The sequence below is a fragment of the Musa acuminata genome, chromosome BXJ2-7 (assembly GCF_036884655.1).
Source record: "Musa acuminata AAA Group cultivar baxijiao chromosome BXJ2-7, Cavendish_Baxijiao_AAA, whole genome shotgun sequence".
Lineage (NCBI taxonomy): Eukaryota > Viridiplantae > Streptophyta > Magnoliopsida > Zingiberales > Musaceae > Musa > Musa acuminata.
The window spans coordinates 2,058,447-2,079,946 of record NC_088344.1 but is presented as its reverse complement, the minus strand read 5'-3'; the positions used below and the strand labels follow the sequence as shown (position 1 = coordinate 2,079,946).

Here is a 21,500-nt window from a genome sequence, read left to right as displayed (position 1 = left end):
TTGCCTTCTCTCTCTATGGATTGTATACAAAGAATCAGTTTGATTAGAATTTATATGCGATGAGCGTAATTCAGTAAATCTTAAAATGATCACAAATAAGGTGCCCTCAATTTATGATACAAGTTGGCAGGAACTCGAATTTGCTAAGTTTTATTCCAGATTGGTGGGACAAGTTGGCAGGAAAGAAATTTCAAATATTGAAATTTCAAAGTGAAACATCTAGTTTTATTTATTTTATTCTAATATCATCAGTTTTATTGATAAAAGTATAAAAATAATAGGTAAAAATATAATTTTAATATTCTAATTATGTTTTGAGTGGTGGTGGACGATGACATAGCTTGGGATTGCGATTGGTTGTCGTGGACGAGGAGAGAGAGCAACAACGATAGGTGAGACGAAGATGTCGATACTTTGCATTTGCATCGATGTCGCTCGGCAACTGTGTTAGACGCAAATGCAGAGCAACGAAAGGGCACTCAATATCTATATTGGTGTCAATGCAAATACAGAATGATGTCGATGCAAATACAGAGCGGTGTCACTCTGTATCTGCATTGGTGCTAATGCAGATGTCGAGCAACCCTTTCGCCGCTCTAGGTCTGTGTTGACACCGACAACAATGCACGGAAGGATGGCACCACTCTACATCTATATCAGTGCCAATGAAGATGTTGAGCGACCCTTTCAATGCTCTACATATGCTTCATCACCGACAATGATACAGGGAAGAACGGCACTGCTCTACATCTGCGTTAGCACTAATATAGATGTCGAGCGACTCTTTCACAACACTACATATGCATCAACACCAACGTAGTTATCGAGCAACATTTTCACTGCTCTACGTCGACACCACTTAGCAATTGTGTCAATGCCAACACAGATGCAAAGCGTTAGCATCTGTGTTATCGTCTCACCACTCGTCATCACTCTCCCTCCTCATCCACAACAGCTACCCATGACCTCTAGTTGGTTCATCGCCCGTCACTAACGAAAATTATATTTTTACCCATTATTTTCGTGCTTCCGTCAATAAAATTGATGATGCTAAGGTAAATGAAAGTAGATATTTCACTTTCATAATTATATAAAAATTTTAATATAAATTTTTTAAGTCTAGAGATCGAGATATTTCTTTAGCAACGGGAAATGCTACTGATATCATTAGATAATCCATCATGCGCAAAATTACTTCGGTCGGGTGGCGAAGCTATTGTAAATATTAACTTCGTTAAGCCTAAATCCGATCGTTAGAATAACATTGGATTAAATCAAGATGTTATAGAATGCCTTCATACAGCGAAATAACAAATTGGCCTACGCGTTCAACCACGCACAATAGTATCAGTGAGTGCTCCAAACTATGGGTTTTCGACGTCAACACGCAACTCGACCACCATAACGGACATGTAAAGCATCCTGAATTAACAGTTGCTTTCTGCAAACAACATAGTAACACTGTTGCATACATACGATTATTGATAATGTTGCAACAAGTTGAAGCCTCATATTAAAAAGAATCTACATGACTTGGACGATAAGCCATGATTTCACAACATTCTACTGAGTCAAAGAATGACCAAATATGAGAGACGACGACAGGATAGGCCGAAACTGCCTCTTATCAGATTTAATCTTTGATGCAATCAAAACCACCAATGCTTCAAACTTACAGTGACCTACTCGCTCCTAATGAGCAGAGCCTCCCACCAAAGCTAATACAGGACACAATCATAACCCACAAAAAGAATATGAACTGCAGAACACTAAATTTAGATCGACCATCCCTCGCGCAAGTGATCATGCGAGATTGATGACCCAGTTAAGCAAATTCACTTGAAGCAACTGGGTAATGTAGTTGTGTTGCTAGAACTCACGCGAATGGATTCCCACCAACAGATGCACCAGGGCCTTGGGGAGGGAACTTGCTGTGGATATCAATAAATTTGATTGTAACACAAGTTATTGCATCAATAATTCATAATATAAGCAATTAAAGCAACTTACGGAAAATGAGAACTTGGTCCTTGCCCGGACATGTATTGCAACCCTCCTAAATATGAAGACAATGGAATTAGAAAGACATCGAGACCCACTACAGAACAGCCACTAAAAATTTACCTTCAGGGAGAGAAATATATGTTGCAGCCGCATTCTGAGAATTCCAGGGTTGAGCTACACCAGCAAGGTAATCATTGATCAACTGTGTGCTTGGTAATGCAGTTTCTAAGGAGCTCATATCCAAGAACTGCAAATGATGTTTAATCATCAACATGGACAGTCAATTAGGGCTTAACTTCTAATATACAATGCAATTGCGGTCTGAGGCTCAAATAAATAAGGGCACTGACTGTCTGCTGCCACGAAAATAATATAATAACTTGAAGAAGAAAACAGATACAACACATTTGTTGCAACACAATAGTGCATGTAACACATTCAAATGTGAAAGTTGGTTCTGTAAAATAAACCCCATCGAAGTGCACCAATGTAAGCTCCATCACCCTTTTCTATTTGAAAGCATAGATGCATAAATATTAAATTGTTAGCATCAAAGTCCTAAGAGAAAAAAAGAAAAATTTGAAACCATATATACACCAACCGAGTCAACAATCAGAGAAACTTTTGGTAATTATTGAATGCAAGTCATCATCCTAAAAATTGCCCAAAAAACTCATTACTTCTCCTTCTTACGTATTCATGATGAGATAATTTATCTAACTGGTTTTCTGGACAGCTTCCACCTAATACCTTCATGATTACTTCAGTCGATATTTAATAGATAGTTATTGGCAATCAACGTCTCTGCAGTAATCAAAGCCTTTAACTAGTTGATAAAAAAGCACAATCAAACATGAAGCCAGAAGGCGGAAAAACTGTAGATGACAGTATAAGTCTATTTCAATATGTTTAGGCTTAAGATGATTGGCTTTAGAAAAGAGTTATCTCCCACAACAGTTGCTCCTATTGATTTCACTATCACAAAAAAGTGCATGCCTCTTAGGATTTTCTTGTGTACAGGTTTCCTCAAAAAAGGGGAAAAAAAAGGGCCCAAAATAAAATGTCTGCCCTGTCAACCTGTTATCAGTCATTTCCACCAAGAATTTCAATATGGATTCAATACCAGTCTCTGAAACCTATTAAACCGATAAATACTACTATATTGGGTGGTATAATATTCCATACCATCCAGTATCAATAGAAAAAATAATAATGAATGAGATTGTACCAGTATCAAATCACATGTTTAGATATCAGTATTTGGTTGGACTGCTAAATACCAGATGATATCAACCACTTTGATCAAGATTTGTAACCACAATCCCAATATTAGGAAATTCTACTGGAGATGATTTTCCCTAACATGAAAATACTGGATCTCATGTGAACATACTGCGATTAAAGTTAATTATGGCACATACTGCGATTAGCCAAAATTAAGATATTTCATATTTTTTTATAATAAAAATTCTAGGTTTTCACAAAACACCACATTTTATTTGCTCCATTGTGTAGCAGTTAAACCATGGTAAACAAGCTAGTGTCCAGGACATCATGATGCTTGTGCCATGGACGTATAGCTAGGAATTTTATGTGTTGAGTACTTTAAATAGTACATACAAATATTTTTGGCATCCAAGTAGGATCAATGCTCTTCAGATTGCACAAACATATTAAGAGAGACAAGTACATACATCAAAACTTTCGATGTTAATATCTAAGAAAACTAAGAAACTGCGGCATACCGCATTCATGGGTTCCAAGTGCGCATCATATGGAAGATCAAAAGGATTTGTTGATTTTTGTGGTTGATCAACCCCTCCCTGTTAAGCAAGACAGAGTCATTTTATCAGGTTAAGTAATCATTGTACATAAATTTACTAAGCAAGGACTTGCTGTCAAAGAATAAATTTGCTTTGGTCATGTATCTAGCATATTGCATATCCATGTGTGTTGTTTAACGTTGGAACATTCTAAGATTTGATGTTCAACCCAATTATTACTAGATTCAATTAGATTCAACTTAAACTCAGTTCAAACAGATTTCAAATTTAACCTAAATCGTGAAATCATTCTAAAATTGGGAATTTCTCTAGTGAACCCAAAAAACTCTCTCTCTCCCTCAGAATTCTCTGGTGCTCCATCAAATATAAGCAAACCTGGAGGTGTTGATCCATCTGTCTGTGGCTTCTTCCTCAAGTATATTGAGGTGTGGAGATCATGAATTGAGCAACAAGTTACTAGATTTTACAAAACTTCGGACTTAGATCTCATCTTTGAAATCAAAGGTAAGTGATCAATCCCTCTTATATTATCGATCTGATTTGATTTACAAATTTGGCTCCTGAACTGAGATCTTTTAATTGTTTTTATTTTTTTCCATTTTGATATCCTTTGACTGATCTCACCAAAATCAGGGGAGACCTTGCCAAAATTTGATCAAAATAACCCCTTGCTCTTTTGAAAGCTGCTGTGTCTTGGATGAATTTTGGTAGAAATCATGTAGAATTTGATGAGATGTGATTTAAATCAGATCTAATGAGCTTCGATCCAATATTCTCAAATTTTCTAGGATTTGTTTTTGGTGGATCATATGACCCTTTCAGGATTCCTATCTTGCGAATTTGCAAATATTAGGATGAGAAGTTTAGCAATATTGAGGTCTCAGATGCCTCTTAAACTCTAAAGGGTAGTTCCCAAGGTAGTTCTCATCAATGTAGGATAAAATATCAGCATATAAGGCAAGAGGGAGGTACCAACTAGGAATAACATGATACCAGCTCTGGTTGACATAAAAACAGAACATTCTTTCTGAATGGTGTATGCCAGGAGTAGGTAAGATACCTGAGTAGAATCTAAAGATTGTCAGAATTGAGCATGCTGCCTCAGTCACTCATTGTTGGATTTGGGACACTTATTTACACAAACAAGGCAATGCTAGACCTTGTTATAGGGTTTCCCTAAATTGATCAATTTAATGGTTTAATTTTGGATACCACCTTCGTTATTGTTGTTCTTGTTTTAATACATAAAACAAACTATGATGCACTCTCAAAGAAATTCAATTATCTACTGCAGTAAAAAGCAAATGCATGGGTGATAAGCAAATGGGTTTCACAAATTAATAGTATAAAAATAGTGGTTAGCAAATAAATGGTGATAGAAGCATGTTTTAAGCTAAATCATCAAGTAAGAAGAACAAGTAGATTCATCTCAAGTTATGAACTAGTATAGGATAAAAGGTTCTATGCAGTAGAACCTTAAGAGTTATGCAGCTTTGCAGCAAAATTCCCAACTCAATTATGTATAAGAACACATCAATAGCAGTAAGCATGAAGCATAAACAATGATGTTTCACAATCCATCACAAGTGACTAATTAAAACTAAATAAGCTTAAAGAAGGTTTGAGGAACTACTGCAGACCGGCTTAACCAATAATGACAAAGGTGATCCTGCAACAACACCCACTGGCTGATCAAGACAAGGGTTTACAGCATCCATAGCTGACCTTTGAAACCCATCCTTATCAAAATCCTGGAATTTGATCAGGTATACAAATCTTAGATGATGAGTGGCACATACCTAAATAGAAAATAGGGATCATGGTAGCACCTGCATTACTTTTAGAGCAACATTTGGATCATGCAATGCAAAGTCAGGCACATGAATCCATGATATACTATTCTGTGGTAGACCCCCAGCTGATGCCTGAGGTACTTTCTTAGTTGAATCATCAAAGGTGTTCCACAACTGGAAAAGAAAAGAGGAAAAGGAAACAGCTATAGTGAGAATAACAAATTACAACAACAATAACAAGCCATAATACGCCAACTATTTGGGTCAACTTCATGGTTCTTTTCCCACTGTTGAGCTCCGTACCGGAAATAGTTAAGATTCATGCTCATGAATTCTAATAGACCAAACACAACCATTCACCTCTTTTCATCCGAATAAGAATAACAAATCAAATATAATCTGAATAGCAAAATAACAAATTCAAGCCATTCGATCTTGAACTTATGATCAGATGCATTGATTGTGTTGTAATTATCTGATTACATGAGTTAGACTAGCAAGGAAAAAAAAGGCTTACTCTTAATTTGCAATACATTACCAAGAAGTACTATTACCTGTGAGTTGTTTTGATCGGCAGATCTTGTGTGTTCTTGTAGACCTGAATGCAACTGGCCAGATGTAACTGCCATGGGTCCAGGAGCGAGAGGATTTTGAAATGGAAACCAACCTGAGTTGTTTTCTGGAGATACCCATCCACCCACCCTTTCCTTGGGTGCTCCACTACCAGAAAGCTCTACAGCAGAGATAATGGGACACATTGCAGAATCAACTCCTACATGGTGAGGTAGGTCAAACGTAGCCCATCCATCATTTTGTGGGACTGGATTTGCTGCTGATCTGTGCTCGATAGGGATTGTAGATGAAGGTTGATTACTAAGGTCAGCAAATAAATCAACAGATGTAGATGAAGTGTTTGGCTTCTGTACAAATGTTGGACCGACTATATCCTTGTTCCCAGTATGAATAGAAGCAGGTGACTGAGCAGAAGAGAATGTAGATGTCTTTGCCTGCTGTGTACCACTTGAATGCACAGACTCCAAGACAAAATCTACTACACCCAATGAATCAGGTTTGTGCTCAAAAGGGCTTAAAGATGAAGATTGGTTATTAAAATTGGCAAACAAATCTATGGATGGAGATGTACTCATTGGTTGTTGTACGAATGATGAATTCAATAGATCCTTGTTCCCAGTAACAATGGAAGCAGATGACTGTGTAGAAGAAGATATAGTTGCTTTTGCCTGCTGGGTTCCACTTGAATGCACAGGCTCCAGAGCAATATCTACTGCATTCGCTGGACTAAATGATCTATGAGAAATAGAGCTGCTATCCAAGGAACCAAAGCTGCCAGCAGATGAGGTTCTCTGACCATATCAAGTACAAAATTGTCAGTTGTGAAAATTTATCCTTCAACATCCGCACAGGTCACTTATCAACATGATAATGACACAATATACAGAATCCAATATATACAGGGTAAGGATCACATACCTTAGGACTTCGCATCCCATCTAAATTCCTTTTAGCATTTGTCTCAGTAAACTGATTCAATGTTTGTTGCTTTGCATCTTTATTTATGGCATCCCTTGACAGGTATAAAGAAGGGCTGCAACACCCATTATCTTGAGAACTTAGTGACTGGACATCATATCTGAATGTATCACCTGCACTAGAAATGGAGAAGTCTGACATTCTTGAACCAGAACTTTCATTCGCAAATCTGTCTTCATATGTTACATGAGTTGGACTATATATGAAGCTACCCATTTTCCCATCATAATGCCCTTGATTGGAACCTGGCTTTCTGTTTAACATGCCAAATTGTTTTCCATAGCGCCTGTCCTCATACTGATACTCATAAGGAGGGCTCTGAGAAAAAGAATGGTAAGAACTGGCTCTCCTCTGTTCTAATTCATGATTCTTGGAGCTCTGTCCAATGCATAAATATAACAGTGTCAATGTCTAAGTGCATAAACATTAGTTAGATTTGAGGAGACACAGGAAAGAATAATTCTTCAATGCATAAAGACCAAATTACCTCAATGTCTCTAGATGGCTTGCCTGCGGAATTCCCCCTAGCATATTTCTTATTCACATAGACATCTTTTATAAATTCCCTAATTTTGTTAGCATTACTGCAACAAGAAAACACAAATCAAATAATAAGCAAATTTAACAGGAAATAGTTGAAAGTATTTTAAGTTAGAGAGCTCGACTAACAGACATATTCAAACCTGCTATCTGGAAATCTCATCCGCTGCATGTCCCAATCTTTTAAATAAATTTCTCTAGCAAGCTGTAACAAACCATTATTAACTAATGGCAAAACAGGCAATAAACCCACAAATATACAAGTCCCAAAAGCAGCTACTTTTTACCTGATTGCCACCCCTTTGGAGAGCCTCTACTTCTTGTGTGGTAAATCTTGCCAAAGAAACAGACTTCACACGGTGCGTAAACTCACGGCTGTATGGAAATAAATTTACATCAAAACTAGTGGTTATGACATCATAGAACTGTAAAAGCACCATCTATACCTTACTATAAAAACATTCTTTTCAAGATGTTACAAGAATGCCAAAGTATATTAATAATACACCATGTCAGTAAATAAGTAAATGTCTGAGTAGCACGAACTACATACAAAGAATTACTTTGCACGTCTACTGTATATTACTAATCTAGGCAAATGCCAATGGCAAGCAAAATCTATTTGAATAATAAAAAAAAGAGGCTCAGAAGCCACCATGGATGGAATCCTATAGTTGGGTATGCTTTAAATGAAGTGAAGACTGCAGGAAATCTAGAAGATGAAACCAAATTTATCAATTTAACTAGCTGGCATCTCTAATGGGAATACCAACCAGAACAATTTCCAAATCCCAAAACAATTCACCATTGACTAATGCTGAGAATTTATCATGTTCCAAACCTAAGTTTATCACCATATATAACACGTCATCTCGCAAGGTAGGGTGTAAGCTTTGTAACAGATTGAGAAAGATAAATCTCATAAATAAAGATGCTGATGCTTTTCACCAGCAAGGAAGCATAGATTGATTTCATTAGGCATAAAAGGCGTAAGGCATGAGGACTTCAGAAGAAAGAAGGATTGTTGAGCTGGCTGGCGTTTGTAGACCTAGGTCCTAACTAAACAAGGACTTCAATATAAAGAAAGATTGTTGAGCAAAACTTTTCTTTTGAAGTTTAGAGGTCTGACAAATTTTGGCATAAAAAACTTTCTAGAAGTGTCTTGATAGGTTAATAAAATAAGCAAACATATTACACACAGGATAAGACTCAGCACCAACATAATTTAAAATATAACTATGACTCTATGAGAATAACCTGCAAGCAGTAGCAAAGGAAAATTCAAATTTAAAGTTAACAAAACAAGAAAAAAATAGATTCTACATAGAGATGGAGCAAAAGATTCTACTTTTACCTTGATAAGAGGACAGTCCACTATATTTCAATGGGATGCATAGTAGAGGTACGTGCAAGGCCAATGAGATGGTTAGAACTTCAGATCAGATCTAATTAAGGGCTGATCTGATAAAATCAATGAGTTTGATGGTTGATTAAAAGAAAATATGGTGATTGTGGTATGACTAAACAAGACTAAATTGTCATCAAAGAGGATAGAAGCAACAAAGAAATACAACTACTGTTTTTGAACCTCGACAGAGTAACTACAGGGATTATAAAAGAAAAGAGAATAGACTATAAAAAAGAGAAAAGCAACAAAAAGGAAAGAAAGATACCTAACCATCAATCACAATTAGATTTATTATTCATCAATGGCATGAGCAATTACAACCAATTACATGGTCCATTATTTACCAACCACATGAAAGTAAAGCCTAAATACTGGAAGGCTTTACAGGAAATTAAAATTTGGTGCAAAACTTTACTTTTGGTCATAGAAAACTAATAATCCCACATAATTCACATGAAATCACCTCTAGATTCTTTGACGTCTACTTAATAGGTAAACAAACAGGACACAAAATGGAATACATGTTACAAAAATAGGACACGGAAAAATTCAATTGCCGAGAGCCCACAACAGCAGTCAAACCCAGTACTATCTATTCCATGAGGTAAGTGCAAAGGAAGACAGGATAGCCTTCGTTTGTTTGCTAGACTTCCAAGAAAAAGAGAGACAATAAGTGTGCCTCTAAGACACCATCATTTCAGGGTATAAGCTAAACAAGATGGGCTTTTTAACTCATCTTTTCTATTAATTTTCATTTTTCTGAAATGTCTAAACACCTTCTCTGCATGACAAATGCATCTTATGTGTCTCTATAGCTTTCAAAATCCAAAGTTGGATGTCAATGAATTTATACAGGAGCATGCAATTTGAGAGTGTCTGCATGAACATGGGCATACAAATGACTGTACGCATTCCCCCACTAGGTCTAATATGCAGAACTATATGAAACTCTTTCATGATGTTCTAATCATGAAATCTCTATAGTTGCACAAATATAGTCCATAACCTCTCACACAAATCAGCTTGACTAGTAGTGAATCTTATGTGATCCAGGAACCAGTCAATTTGACCAAAAAATTTCTGTCACAAACTACTTTAGATTGAATAGCGCGAACAGGCTTGAGCAAAGCCACATAGATACAAGCTTGCATTTTTTTTTTGCAAAAATTCATATTGCAAGCACAAGAAAACTAGTCAAGTTTCAAAAATATACCCATGACAACCGAGATATTCTGATGGATAGGGACAACAATGTGACCAAGAAAGATTAAACTTTTGGATACAGGCTAACAAAACGATGTACAAGAACTCTTTAAAGTACCTTCCGATGGGTCATTATGGATAGAATAAAGAGTTCTAAGTTAATCATTTTCATGATTAAAGAGAATTAAGATAAAAGATAGAATTTTTTTTCACCAAACCATCTGTAATCATGGTAGGTACAGAACTACCGATCGTTTGCAGCAAAAAAGGGAGTTTTGCAACTGTCGTAAAATATGTATGGACTTACTGAATCCCGCTGCACACCATACAAACGAAGGTCCAGAAATTTGTGCACACATATTGGGGACCCTGTGTCCAATAAGTAGAAAGGATCAAGGGCTTTAATCGACAAGATTTAGATGCAAGAAACAAAAGAGCCAAACATTACCAGGCTGTTACAGTTAATACATTTCCTGTTGGGCGGCAGTTTCATAAGACCTCTAATGATCTTCTCATTCCTCACCTCCTCCCTTTTACTACTCATTTTCAAGCAAATTCCAAAGAAAAATCAACTTGCAGCTTCAAAACCTAAACAAATTGACTCCCGTAGGGTGGCGCCAACTCGAGGATCTAAGGAAGGGGAACCAGAAGAGTCAGCCTCCCAAACGCAAATATAAACACAAAAGATGTCTCAGCGAGCAAGGAAAAGTCGGATCTCGGAATCCCTAGCTTCCTCGCGTCAACCAACCCGACCCGACCCGACCCGACCCACCAGCGATCGATCGACAATCTAAACTCGCCACTCCCACGCGATCTCCTCCGGCCCCGAAAATTCAGGATTCCTGCCGTAGGGTTGGATCGATGGCCAGGGAACGGGGGAAGAAGGCGACGAGACGGAGGGAGGGGTCGGAGCTGCTAATGTTTTATTTCTTTGGCTACGGACGAAAGGAGCAGCGCCTCGAAAAGGTCAGTAAATAAATACAAGCCTTTGTTTTTTTGCCTCAGCGGTCCCTCCAAATTTGCCCCTTTTTTCCATTTTCATATATTTTCTTTAATTATTACGAATTATTTTAAGGTCCCTACACATTTTGCATATTAGTTTCTACTACCTATTAATTACAATAAAAGCTTCCGCGATGCTTCTTCATTATGCAAATGAGTCCCTCCGTTCGATTTTATCTGTTATCGATCCCTCGAGTTTCTCGTTAATCGCATTAGTCCCATAAATTCTTCCTCGATATGCATTTTGATTCTATATGTTTCGTTAATTGTAGTGAAGTCCTCGTTCCAAGTTGACTACCCTTTTAAAATAGAATAAGAAGAAATAAAGGTAAAATAAGTTTTATTTACAGGTCCTTTTCCCGACAATACGATAAATAAAAGTTATGATGACGTTGATCGAACTAAACTTGTCTTTTCTTCTTTTTTTATTATTATTTATTTATCTACCTATCTAATTATTCATAATGAGTTACTATGAGGTCTTGTATTTTTATAAGTGAGGGTAAGGGTTTTTATCATAATTTGAACCTGATAAAAAATTGGAGAGTTCCTCTCATCAAGTTCATATCTTAAAAAATTTTATCGTAATTAGACTTTCTTTTTATTGACGGATAAATATAATAAGAATCCTATTATAAACTTAATAAAAATCTAATCATATCTATAATATATGTTAGATATGATCATATGATCTAACGATAAATTAATGTTACGTCGAAAAATTATCAAAACTCTTGGAACTCGATAAACAAGTCATCGAGTCCCTATGCCTCTTCTTCTATCACCATATATGTTGTGTATCTCATGGTTCAATATTCTATCAATGGTATTCGATAGTTAATAATTGGTTGGAGAAAGAAGACATTTACCCTATTGGTTGCATATATGTGTATCTCATGATTCAATATTCTATTACCATATTGTTTGACCTTCGAGAGTTAACTCAAGCTCTTGTTAATATATATGTGGATGCTAAAGAACTTGATAAGAAGATTCTACGTGTCTCTCTACCCTTTTTCTTATGGGGATTGGAACGCTTCAAAGAACGTTTACCTAAACTATATATCCTCAACTCTTAAACAAAAGTGTTCTTGAGACTAATGACAATATAGCATCTTCATGAGAATAATATAATGCCTTCCTACAAAGAAATATTTTAAATGAGAAAAAATATTATATTTGTTTGTTAAAAAATAAATATTATATGTTGAAATTATGGAGGTGACAAACATAGACCAGACTACCTAACACATACATGTAATATTGAGTTTTACCTTGATCTTATTTTACAATAGGAGATTCATTGCAGTGAAATCTACATTGGACATTATCAAGTAGCTTGGTAGGAAATAGAATGATTTTATACATGTTAGATGGGGGCGCATGGAGGTATTTTAATGACTTGAAACACTCGAATGATGAAGGCTCAAGTATTTTTCAATTAGTCATAATTTTTTATGTTAACATAATGATGTCATGTTCTTACCGTCTCCTTAAAATTTTTATAACGTGAAGAACATGACAGGGATTGATAGAAGATCATAATAGAGTAGTCGATCGGATTGAGGATCCACAATTAATCATAGATTTCAATAGCTAATCTGATTACGTAATTTAAATGATTAATTAAAAAATTTAAAATTTTATAAATATTTATCATCTCAATAAATAAAACTTATCTCAGTCATAACACATCTCTCAATTTTACGGGTGCATCGCATTGCATGAACGAGAACAGACAGTAGTCCGGTCGTACATCTATGATCACACGGTTGGCATCCATTTATCGTACACACAATCGAAAGGCCATCCACGCATCCGTCGCTACTGTGTTTGGTCCACCACGTAACGAACGGGATGGCGTTAACGTCTATGACTTCATAAACCCATCCCCATCAGACACGTAATAAATTTGGCCTTGCGTGCAAGTCCGTTAAACTGATGTTACGAATCTCGCAAAGCGTCGTGGAAAATGAGGTTGGCCAACGAAAGACTTTGTTTCGTTTTGAGCCGCAGGATTCTCATCGGACGGCGTGGAGGACTCCACCGTCCATGGCCCCTTCGTGCGAGGCAAACGATGTGCGGACCCGGAAATATGTCTGGAAACCGGCCTGGTTTACGACCACGCGGCAACCCATCGCGGGCCCACGCTCTTCTCTCGGAATACAAATCAGCAGGTGCGTCGTGGGTCTTGACTCGTGGCACAAGTCGAAGTCGTACCAAGAAGCTTCTTTTAACGCAAGCTTATCGGCGTAGGGAATGAGATGGAAGCGCTGATGGAGGAGACCTGCTCGGCCGCCGTCGCCCGTTGGTTCTCTGACGCGTTGCCCAGCGACGGGGACGCCATCTCTCTCACTTCCTCTCCCGCCTCCATCGTCCCAGTCGCGGCGTCTCCGATGCCGCCACGGCCGCTCGCCGACCACCCGGCCCTTCTCCGAGCCGGCAGTCCCCTGGGGAAGAGGAAGTCGCGCGCCTCGACGCGGAGGGCGTCGACGTTCATCAGCGTCGACCCGGCCGACTTCCGCCGGATGGTTCAGCAGGTGACCGGCTTCCGGCTCGACGCGGGCAGCGCAACCGGGCCGGTCCTTAGGCCGGAGCCATTCCGGCCCGGCGGAGGGCAACTGTACCCGGCCTTGGTGCCCACGCTCGACAGTTCGGCCTTCGCCGTCGGGTGGACCGGGCTGGCCGATCCGAAGGACATGAACCGCTCTCGAGTTGAACCGGTGATGGATGAGTTCGAGCCGTTCACCGGTTTTCCGACGCTCGAGTCGTGGGGTTCCTTTTAGAATGTTTTCTTTTTCTTTTTTTTTTGGGAAAAAATCGTTTTTGTTTGGCTCTTTTGTTATTTGTTTTTATTTTAATTAATAATAAATCTGCTATCCTTTTAATTAATTAATGATTTTAGCACCTATTGACATATTGATTTAATACGAGAAATCTTATTAATAAGAAACTCTTCGTTCCCTTGAAGGACAATAATCTTTCAGGCACATTAATAGATCGATGAGATGATTACATTTCGATCATTGGCGAGAGCAAAGTTGCACATCGGCAAACCACATGAGCATTTATTTTTTGTTTCTACCAAGCAAAACAATAATTTGAATTAGCTTATTTTATTTTAATTATTTATTTTATAATAATTTTAATAATTATGTCTGTGATCTATTTTCATTAGTCTAATCCAAAATTAATACATTTAATATAAATTATATATTATTAAATTATTTATAATTATTTAATTTAAAATTATAATGATATTATTAATATTTTATGAGTTGAAATTTGATGATACATAATATAATTAGAAAAAAAATATATAATATAATTAATTAGGTTTCGTTGAAATATGAGAAAACCTTCTAATATCTTATTATAAATTCTCTGTTATCACTTATAAATAGATAGGACCTTAGACATAACCTCCTCAACTCTCTCCCCAAACCATCGTATGATAGGAAGAAAGAGAAAGGAAAGGATTACTGCTGATTGAGCCTTACAGATCAAACAGAAATATCTGATGACATCAAAAGGTAAGCATAGATCTATATATTTGATTTTAATCCTGAATTACCTTTATACTCGAGAATTGCTAAGCAGTCGCCGTCGACCTTGCTGCGAATCTGCGGCAAAGGCTGCGCTGAGCAGCGTGCGTGCCGCAGCGCAGCAGGCGGCAGCCGTACGCGGGCATCACAGTGCCCATGCGACGGCCGGCCGCACACGGCCAGAACCCGTCCATGCGACGGTCGGCCGCACGCAGGCAGACAGCCCAGCGGCGGCCGCGCGCGGGCAGGAACCGCCGCAGCGGCCGCGCGTGGGCAGAGGCAGCCCCGCGGCGGCAGCGGCCGTGCGCTGGCAACAGCCGCGGCCAGCCGTGCGCGCCGTGCGCAGGCAGGAAAGGCCGCAGCGGCCGCGCGCAAGCAGCGGCGCACGCTGGAGCCGCCACAGCGGCCTCCCGCGAGCGGCGGCAGCGCCGCACGTGCAGGCGGCGGTGGCGGGGCAGGCAGATAAGGGTTTTGGCATATTTACAGTTTTGCCCTCGAGTAGTTTTGTAAAATTACAGTTCTACCCCTTGCAAAATTTTGTAGCTCTGTTCTGTCAACATATTTACAGTTTTGCTTCGGGTCTAATTTCTGCTAAATTATAGTTTTACCCTTCGTAAAGAACATATTTCCGATTTATATCCTATCAAATATTTACAGTTTTATTATTATGAAATTGAGAAATTTAGTTTATATTCTTAATTATAAAATTGATAAATATGATTTATTATAATTATGATTAAATTTAATAAATGATTATATTTTTTGATCATTTGATTGAATTTAATTTTGGGAAAAAGGATCTACTCCTTGCAGATTGATAACAATCTTGAATTAAAGACGGTACGTTGCAGATTAAACAGAAATATCTGAACAGAGACATCAACAGGTATGTTAAACGAGATCTATATATTTGATTTCAATCCTGACATAAAGGTTATTTTCACATTTTAATACAGCATATTACAGATTTTTATGTTTACAATTATCCCTTGGTAACAACTGGGATGGTGAATCTTTCTTCTTTCTTCTTTCTTTCCTTTCCTTTCCTTTGAAATGGACAATGCTTTCCTTCGGTAAGAGAACGATGAATCTTTCTTCTTCTTTCTTTTGGGTCGTCATGTTTAGAACTTGTAGTATTCGGGTTGGGATTGTTTGTTCAGTATTAGGTTTCTGTCTCGGCTGATTCAACCATAAAAAGGTGATCTGGGTTTCTCTAAAGATTATTTAGCTTATTCGGTGGATCCATCTATTCTTAGCTGTGACAATGTGTTTGGTTCTTTGTGATGCCATTAATTTAGATCACTTTTTGCAGAGTTGGGTTTGAAGCTGCAACGGAAGTGTGCCTTTTTTTTTTTTTATCAGCTTCATCTACTTTTTTTTTTTTCTTGTTTGCTTTCTGCTCGCAAAAAGAGAATAGTTCTTTATTCCTTCATCCTTTCCATTAAAATGCATTGCATCAGCCTACTGTTATCTCAGTTTGTATTCACTAGATTACACTTCAGGACTTAATTTTCCTAGTTTGTATTCACTATATTACACTTCAGGACTTCTTTTTCCTGTTTACTGTAGACCTTCATTTTGTTCTTCGCTGATATGATTTGAACATTTACAAGCCATTTTCGGATTGTGGATCTGTGAATTGAATCGTAGACAAAATGGAGCAGATAAACTCACAACCATCTGAAGAAGATAGCTGTGGTGAATCGACGAACAAAGGGAATGAAGATTTGAAGAAGGGACCGTGGACATCTGCTGAGGATGAGATTTTGGTGAATTATGTTAACAGATTTGGTGAGGGGAACTGGAATGCCGTTCGGATGCACACAAAACTCCGTCGATGTGGCAAAAGCTGTCGTCTACGGTGGATTAATCATCTCAGGCCAAATTTAAAGAAAGGTGCTTTTACAGAAGATGAGGAGCAGCTGATCATTGCACTCCACTCTAAGATGGGAAACAGATGGGCTCAGATGGCTGCATTTGTAAGGCAGTCTCTCTCTCTCTCCCTCCTTGTGATATGACATAGTGCTCGTATATGGTGCATGATAAGTAACCAATATACTGCCTTAATTTGCTTATGCATTAGTTGAGGGAAATGTTTTTGCTGAATGTTCTCATGATGGTTTCTTTTGGCTTGTGCTTAGAGCCTTAGATTAGTGCAGTCCTACTTGTTTAGTTGGGCAGTTATGAAGCACTAACAATTGTTAAAAGAATACTTATGGCTGGAGATAATTTGATGTTTCAAAGACCATCAAAATTGCTACTCAACATTTAGTCTCCATGAATTTTCATGCTCAACATAAGGGAATATTATAGGAGGAAGAGAGGTGAGAGAAGGATGAGAAGAAGAGGAGGGTTGTTGACAGTCAACAGCCCAACTGTTGGCAGTCAACAGATGCTGACAGGCTGTCCAAATAAAAAAAAAGGAAAAACCTGTTTCTAACCTGATGAAATTGTTCTGTCCAAGCCTTAGTTCTGGACTGAACCAGTAAATACTGATAAGTATGTGCTGGGTATGATTGGTCTTTTGAACCTTGCTTGTCATATCCATCCGTGTGTAGTAGGTCTCGACATGATCTCCACAGTACTTGAATACTTTCTCAAAGCATATATTATAAAAAAATAAAAATAGGATATTTGGACAATAGTTTGTTGATACTTCTTGGGAGTTTTTGTTCTCAAATGTTGATACATTTATTATAGTCCAGAAGGATGTTGAATTTGTTATAATATTACATGGTGTTTGTATAAAATTTTAAAAATAATGATAAAAATTAAAACTTTTATGTTAAAGTATTGTAATTTTCTCTTTATTGTTGAACTATTATATTAGTAAAATAAATTTCTTTCATGAGAAATGGGTTTAATGCTAGTTATTTACTTGTTGTGATTTACAAGGTTTTTCATTTATAGTAATTTGTATATTATTTTTGCTTACATTTTATGTTAGTCCCTTTTTAAAAAAGATTTGACATATTGGCATATCCATATCATAGATCGTATTTTATCTAATAACTTTATTCATGTTTATAGCCCTCAAGGCATGTGTCCAACATTGAAGTGGTGATATTCTTGACTTAGCCACCATTAAAATTTCAGTATATTTTTTTCCTTTTTTTTTTAAATCTGGTTGACACAGTTAGATACAGGTATAGTTTCCATCTACATCTTAAACTTTCTCCAGTAGGATTATATAACAAAATTCTGTATGCATGCTACTTTGGAAGTTGTTTCATACCAAATTTAAATGAAGTAGTTCTATCCTGACCATACACAATATTTTCGGCATCTTATTCTTGGTGTATTTTGATTTTTCTTACGATTTTAGCTATTTGATTTTCCCTATTATGATCCTGCAACTCATTTTATTCCTTTTTAGTTGCCTGGGCGTACCGATAATGAGATAAAGAACTACTGGAATACACGAAAGAAGAGATGCCAGCGTACTGGTTTGCCCCTTTACCCTCCAAATGCATGCCACAATGTCTCCGAGGAAAATTTGCAAAGCTCACGTCTCAGCAAGTACAGTTACAGTTATGATCAGCCTCTTGAGCTCCTTCAGGGAAGCTTCCCTGGCAGTCCTGATATTATATCTGACAACTTCCAGACAAGTTATGGGGCTTCCTCCTATGCAATGCCATTTGCGGATGCAGCGGGTTTTGGATCCCAGAATTATTCCTTTGCAAATCCAACAGCTAATTGTCTTGAGCAATCTACAGACTCTGAAAAATTTCTCCTTGCCTTACATGGTAGTGTTGCGGATGTTTATCCTACAACCAAACAATTTTTGTTTCAGCCTTCAGGAAGCACACCTTGGAATTGTTTTGGTTCTCTCCATGGTGCTGATCCCAGCAGCCAGAGCCTGGCACCTTTGCTAGGTGCCGTCCCTGGCAGCCATGCCCTTCTAAATGATACCTTCTCTACTTATTGTCCCACTCGTGGAACTGCAAAGTTAGAGCTCCCTTCAGACCAATGTGTAGAGACTGATGCCAGTAGCAGGCTTACCTGCCCAGCCACACCTGTTTCAGTTTATAATGTTCAATCTCCATCAGCAACTGTCTCAGTGCAATCCAATTTTGTTTCACCATGGAAGAGTGGTCCAATGCTTCGACAGGCGCATGTACTGAGCGATGCAGAGAAGGAACCATCCGAGATGAGCTCAATTACTTCTACCATCAAACCCAATGATGTTTTCGAGTGCTCAGGTCTAAGTATCAATGATATGGAGTTGTATTCCACAGCTGTTGCTGATTCATATATGGAATCTCCATCAGCTCTTGTCTCATTGCAATCCAAATGTTTTCCACCATGGAAGAGTAGTCCGGTGCTTCAAGAGGCTCATGTACTGAGCAGTGCAGAAAAAGAACCATCTTCGAAGAGCTCAGTAACTCCTATCGTTAAATCCAGTGATGTGTCAGAGTGTAGTATCAACGGGACAGAATTGTACTCTTCACCTGTTGCATTTGATAGGTATGTCAAATCTCCATCAGCTACTATCCCATTCCAGTCCAGTTGTGTTACACCATGGAAGAATGTTCCATTAAGATCAGTACTTCAAGAGGGGCATGCACCGGGCAGTTCAGAGGCAGAATCATCTGAGAAGAGGTCAGTGACTTCTATCATGAAACCCAATAATGTGATCTGCTCTTCAGGGTTAAGTATCAACGACAGAGAGTTTAATTCTAAACCTCTTGTAGCTGATACATATGTGGGATCTCCACCAGCAACTTTCTCGTTGCAATCGAAATATCTTACTTCATGGAAGAGCGATCCAGTTCTGGTAGAGGCAGATGCATTTGATAGTGCAGAGGAAGAACCATCCAAGAAGTTCTGTTAAAAGTGTTCACTGCCAAGTATGAATGACACAGGGTTGGAAGAACTCTTCGATCCAAAATTTCAGTTCTCATGCTTCCATCTGGACTGAGTTCCCGTGCCCTTCCAACGGTGGCAGTTCATTGCATTATCTTCATATTTAAGTTTTGTGGTATCATTGAAAATGGGAAAGAATTCATGAATTTTTTAGGTCCAGAAAACATTCATTCCGACAATTACATCGTTGATGTTTCCATGTGAATAGAATGTACTCATTGTTCCACAGTATGGTGCAATAAAACAAAGAGGCTCACGGCCTGGAAGTGGAGACCTTTCTGTTTGGGTGATTGATCCATATTTCTATCTTCCACAATAATCTCTTCGTGCACCTCAATTACTTTGTGAACAAAAGCTTTATGAAATGAAATCAAAGAAGAAGGAATGCTGTTCATATTCTAATTGAGTATTAACAGATTGAACGAGGAGCCAATTTACCTGATCGACTATTTCCAAAAATGGCACACAATGTGGTGAAGATGATGATGACTGGACAAATGTGTCCCAATTTTCTAGGATATGTTCTTTAGAAGAGGCAGCTACATTGAACTTCTCATAGATTTTATACAAGTTTGAGTTAAAAATAATTTTAGAAAAAAAATAATTGAAGAAAGAGCTGCATATGTGAGAATTGTTCTAATATGAGATTGACCTAAATATTTGATAAATAAAAAAAAATTATGAACAAAAATACCATGTTGGTTAGGATCAAGAACTCACCTACTTCCACACGGAATCCTCCTTTCAAATATTACAATAGGAAGATATATTCTGATTCAGCATCAAAGATTTTTAATTAGATAGATTGTTAAATAAATTTATAAGTTGACGTGACTAAAATATTTAATCAAATGCCTGAAATAAGGATTAGCATTTTACCAGATTATAATATTTTATGGCATGGAAAAAAGTATTGTTAGATATTATTTTCATAGGAAAAAAAAGGAATATTGAAACTGGCATCGCTTATCGGGTACGGATGTGAGAACCGTGGACCCGAAATAAACCCAGGAAAACAAAACCCTAACGAGCGTTGCTGCAATTCGCAGTCTATAAGAAGGGGATCCCGTGCCGCAGACTCTTCCTCTCCAATCCTCTTCTCCCTTCCTCCGCCCCCATCGCTGCTCCTCATGTTCTGGATCCCTAATCGGTTCCTTGTGTTGCTCTCTCTCTATCTCTTTGGTTGTAGTTCGCCTTGAAGGGTAGGGTTTGCAATCTTTGATTTGCTCTGTGGTCTTCGTTCTTTGTCCGGTGTTTCGGTTCGAAGCATATCACCGCATGGTGCTACCCCGGGCTCCTCTGAGGAGCTCCGCTCCCTGGTGACGACGCGAGCCCCAATGCCCGTGCAAGATCGATTAGGCCGCGCTGTGTTGCAGATCGGTTCGCGATCTCCATCGGCTGATCTGTGTCAATGCGTTGGCTAAATAATGCATCTCTTTCATCTTTTCCTTCTCTTTAAGAGTTTGTTTGTTTTGGATCTGAAGATTGTGCCTCTCCTCACCTTCAGTTCTTTGGGGATTTGTTGCCCATAGAGCTTAGTCATGGAGGCAAAGATCGAATACCGGTGTGGTCAACGTGGTGGCATATTCTTCTTCATGAATTTGCCTCTAAAAACTCTCGCCATATGAACCCCTTTTTTCTCTTTATTTCGAAGCTATCGATCCTCATTTGGGCGATGATTACAACTTATCCGCGCTTCTGATTTTTATTCATGAAGAATAACGGAAAATTGGTTGAATTTCTTGATATGAGCCCGATTATTTTCTTTTTTATTCTTATGATGGTTTTCTTCTTGCAAGTATTT

The 21,500-nt window shown here is 38.1% G+C and overlaps 3 protein-coding genes, 1 non-coding gene and 1 pseudogene across 14 annotated transcripts; 4 read left to right on the top strand and 1 right to left on the bottom strand.

Moving 5' to 3' along the window:
• Positions 1–1,407: 1,407 nt before the first annotated feature.
• Positions 1,408–11,232, bottom strand: LOC103990833 (probable ADP-ribosylation factor GTPase-activating protein AGD14). Of its 4 annotated transcripts, none has more exons than XM_009410108.3 (14): positions 10,732–11,231; positions 10,591–10,652; positions 7,960–8,047; positions 7,816–7,877; positions 7,620–7,716; positions 7,345–7,510; positions 7,073–7,245; positions 6,136–6,945; positions 5,618–5,755; positions 5,429–5,539; positions 3,750–3,827; positions 2,125–2,251; positions 2,011–2,056; positions 1,408–1,931 (listed from the first exon to the last, which is right to left on the bottom strand). In XM_009410108.3, the coding sequence occupies exons 1-14, from the start codon at positions 10,825–10,827 to the stop codon at positions 1,877–1,879; spliced, it is 2,109 nt and encodes a 702-aa protein (XP_009408383.2). In that variant the 5' UTR covers positions 10,828–11,231; the 3' UTR covers positions 1,408–1,876. The 4 variants fall into 4 exon arrangements, with proteins under 4 accessions (XP_009408383.2, XP_064971982.1, XP_009408382.2 ...); XM_065115910.1 differs by having other exon boundaries at positions 7,378–7,510; XM_009410107.3 differs by having other exon boundaries at positions 5,627–5,755; positions 7,073–7,510; positions 10,732–11,232.
• A 2,264-nt stretch (positions 11,233–13,496) lies between these two features.
• LOC135616075 (calmodulin-binding protein 25-like) lies at positions 13,497–14,177 on the top strand. Its single transcript, XM_065115245.1, has one exon. The coding sequence runs from the start codon at positions 13,550–13,552 to the stop codon at positions 14,069–14,071; it is 522 nt and encodes a 173-aa protein (XP_064971317.1). The 5' UTR covers positions 13,497–13,549; the 3' UTR covers positions 14,072–14,177.
• A 519-nt stretch (positions 14,178–14,696) lies between these two features.
• On the top strand, positions 14,697–19,967 carry LOC135580875 (transcription factor GAMYB-like). 8 transcript variants are annotated; one of them, XM_065115904.1, is made up of 4 exons: positions 14,697–14,818; positions 15,628–15,716; positions 16,495–16,809; positions 18,207–19,967. In XM_065115904.1, the coding sequence occupies exons 3-4, from the start codon at positions 16,648–16,650 to the stop codon at positions 19,662–19,664; spliced, it is 1,620 nt and encodes a 539-aa protein (XP_064971976.1). In that variant the 5' UTR covers positions 14,697–14,818; positions 15,628–15,716; positions 16,495–16,647; the 3' UTR covers positions 19,665–19,967. The 8 variants fall into 8 exon arrangements, with proteins under 8 accessions (XP_064971976.1, XP_064971974.1, XP_064971977.1 ...); XM_065115902.1 differs by having other exon boundaries at positions 16,481–16,809; XM_065115905.1 differs by having other exon boundaries at positions 14,712–14,818; positions 15,644–15,716.
• Positions 19,968–20,970: 1,003 nt separating this feature from the next.
• On the top strand, positions 20,971–21,124 carry LOC135618105 (small nucleolar RNA snoR134; annotated as a pseudogene).
• A 242-nt stretch (positions 21,125–21,366) lies between these two features.
• Positions 21,367–21,451, top strand: LOC135618102 (small nucleolar RNA U36a). Its single transcript, XR_010488924.1, has one exon. It is a non-coding gene; the product is annotated as a small nucleolar RNA U36a (small nucleolar RNA).
• The last annotated feature ends 49 nt before the right edge of the window (positions 21,452–21,500 follow it).

Coding starts and splice junctions, on each gene's coding strand:
- LOC135580875 (XM_065115901.1), top strand. Junction 16,810..18,206: donor GGGCTCAGATGGCTGCATTT/GTAAGGCAGTCT, acceptor ATTCCTTTTTAG/TTGCCTGGGCGTACCGATAA.
- LOC135616075 (XM_065115245.1), top strand. CDS start 13,550: ATGGAAGCGCTGATGGAGGAGACCTGCTCGGCCGCCGTCGCCCGTTGG.
- LOC103990833 (XM_009410105.3), bottom strand. CDS start 10,827: ATGAGTAGTAAAAGGGAGGAGGTGAGGAATGAGAAGATCATTAGAGGT. Junction 5,540..5,617: donor TTGCTCTAAAAGTAATGCAG/GTGCTACCATGA, acceptor ATCAAATTCCAG/GATTTTGATAAGGATGGGTT. Junction 2,252..3,749: donor ACTTGGAACCCATGAATGCG/GTATGCCGCAGT, acceptor CATCATTTGCAG/TTCTTGGATATGAGCTCCTT.